The following is a 2,500-nucleotide window of genomic DNA, read 5'->3' on the forward strand; positions in this document are numbered from 1 at the left end:
TATTTGTTGTTATTAACTGAATAAATAAACTAATGAAAATAGATATAGTTGATCACCAAAATTTATTACCGAGAATTGAGTATATTTTGTTCGTTAGATGTGAAGTTATTACATAAAAGAAAAGAAAAAAGTTGGAGATATATAATTGTAGTAAAATTGTTGCCATAATATCTAATGTTTTCCGCTGGATTCTTCTCAATTGACAGAACGAAGATAGTCCGATATCGAGCAAAGGATCGAGTCCAGACATGGAAGAATACGAAGTTATAAATAAAGGTGAGTTTTTTCACATTTGAGTAAAGAAAAAAAAAATTGAAGGAAGGAGAGGAAAGTCCACAATAACCAACAATAAACAGGTATATTAGAAGAGGGTAAAATTTCATTAAAAAAGATATAGATATGTATTAAATTTATTACTTACAGGATATAAATTCATAGTTAATGGTGTAGAGTATTGCCACATGATTTTAAGAGAGAATAATTTGAACAAATGGAAATGACTTGATTTCCATAAATTGAATAATGAAGTACAAAACATAACTAATCATGAAATTTTGAATAAAATAAATTTATAAATACAAGCAAATAATCATAAAAAGCTAAAGATAGATAATGATATGATGATAAAGGGGAATGACAATATAATATATGAAGAACTGATTTTAGAAATATTCTCAAAGCACTAATTTCAAGAACAGAAAAGGGAAAAGAAAAAGCACAAGAGATAAATGAAAGTACCAGTAAATGGAAAAGTGCGACATTTCATTTTGCTGACAAAATACTGTTGGTTAGTGTGTGTTTTCTCTCATTTTATCAACACAGTAATGTGCTTTTACCATTTGCATTAAAAGATTGATTAAATAAGCATTCAATGTAGGGCAGTGGTTCTTAACCTGTGGAAGTGTGTGATTTCCAGGGATGGAAAAGATGTTAAGATTTTCTTGAATTATATAAGGAATGCTATTAACAGGTGTTGGTGTGCATTTGAGTGACACTTATGCGAACTAAAAAAACTTTTTTTTTTTTTTTTTTTTTTTTTTTTTCTTTCAATTCAGGAGGGATTTTTAATAATTTTGTGTGTTACAGAAAAGTGATGATCTCTTATTGGCCCCTGTTACAGTTACAACAACTCAAGGAATAACTAGCTTGTATATGGAAACATGAGTGTTCTTATTTTTTTATGTGAATGCCTGAAGAATTAAAATTGATTCTCAGCTATATTGCTTCTTTTAAATATGTCATATATGAGTAAAGGAAATGAGTGTCTTTTTATTTTATGATTTGGATAAATTGGAAAGTGAGAGGTAGTGTCTACTGGCATACATTTAATCCAGTAGATTTAAGAATAAGGTTAATTCTGCAGTAAGGAAATAAAGTTAAATTTCTGACATAAAGGTAAACACCTGAGTTGGCTAACACTGTGATAGCTATCTGAATGATAACTGAGATATGTTTTTTTTTGAACCCTACACTTTGTTCTTCCAGAGTTGTGATTAAGTGACCATGCTTTGAGAAAATTTTCGTATATAATCTATGATGAAAAAAGTCAAGATAGCTTAGTTTGTTTTTCATACAACATACTTCATACTTAATACTTAGATGTAAATGGATATTACATGTGTTGTTTATCTACATTCACTTTTTAAAAGAATTATTGATTCTACCAGTCGTAATTTAGCTTTTTTTAAATTTGTCATAAGGAATTTGAGCTTTTTATTTTTAGTTAAATGTTTTTGATATATAGGTGAGAATACAGGAAAGCCTCATTTCTATTTTATCCAGTATGTTAAGAGACTTCATATGTTCTGCATTAAGTACAAAGAAATTTTTTTGACTATAATAGTTCTACAATGTGTGTCTTCGTTTTTTTTTTCTTCCTTAACAAATGATGATGGGCAAGAATTTTTGTAATAATTTTCTTGATAAGAAAAAAGTCAGGATATCTTATTGGTGTTTCATGCAACATCTTCATTAAAACTCAGATGTAAATGGAAACATGAGTTGCTTATCTTGCACTGCAGAATTATTGATTCTCAGTCGTACTTTGCTTCTTTTAAATTTGTCACAAGGAATTCTGAGCTTTTTATTTTTGGTTAAATATTTTGGGTATGGGGGTGAGAGGGGGGGCCTCATGCATCTCATCCAGTGAGGTTCAAGAACTTCAGGTTATTTCTGCATTAAGGAAAGGAAGTTTTTTTGACAAAAGGTAAAATGCATGCATCTCATCCAGTGAGGTTCAAGAACTTCAGGTTATTTCTGCATTAAGGAAAGGAAGTTTTTTTGACAAAAGGTAAAATGTTTTTTTAGATGTATGGATTGATAGATAGTGATCTCGTTAAGGACGTGGGAGAAAACTTATCATTATTATTATTACCCTTATTTGATTATTATTCCTATTTGACCATAGTTTTGAGGTTTGTTCTCTGTTCAGTTCCTTGAATACTACAAAAAGAGATATGAGACAGTTGGAGTTTTTTTTTTTAGAATTTTGTTTGACTTG

At 29.3% G+C, this 2,500-nt stretch overlaps 1 protein-coding gene across 14 annotated transcripts in view; it reads left to right on the forward strand.

Moving 5' to 3' along the window:
• Positions 1–2,500, forward strand: part of LOC122248686 (uncharacterized) — a 65,410-nt gene that overhangs the window by 58,670 nt on the left and 4,240 nt on the right. For all 14 annotated transcript variants that reach the window (XM_086532316.1, XM_086532313.1, XM_086532314.1 and 11 more), the window contains one exon: positions 207–276. In XM_086532316.1, the coding sequence (XP_086388442.1) occupies positions 207–276 (70 nt within the window). The remainder of the gene's footprint in view (positions 1–206; positions 277–2,500) is intronic.

Source organism: Penaeus japonicus, unplaced genomic scaffold, assembly GCF_977035675.1.
Source record: "Penaeus japonicus unplaced genomic scaffold, GWHDUDI00000001_assembly GWHDUDI00000037, whole genome shotgun sequence".
In the NCBI taxonomy this organism is placed as follows: domain Eukaryota; kingdom Metazoa; phylum Arthropoda; class Malacostraca; order Decapoda; family Penaeidae; genus Penaeus; species Penaeus japonicus.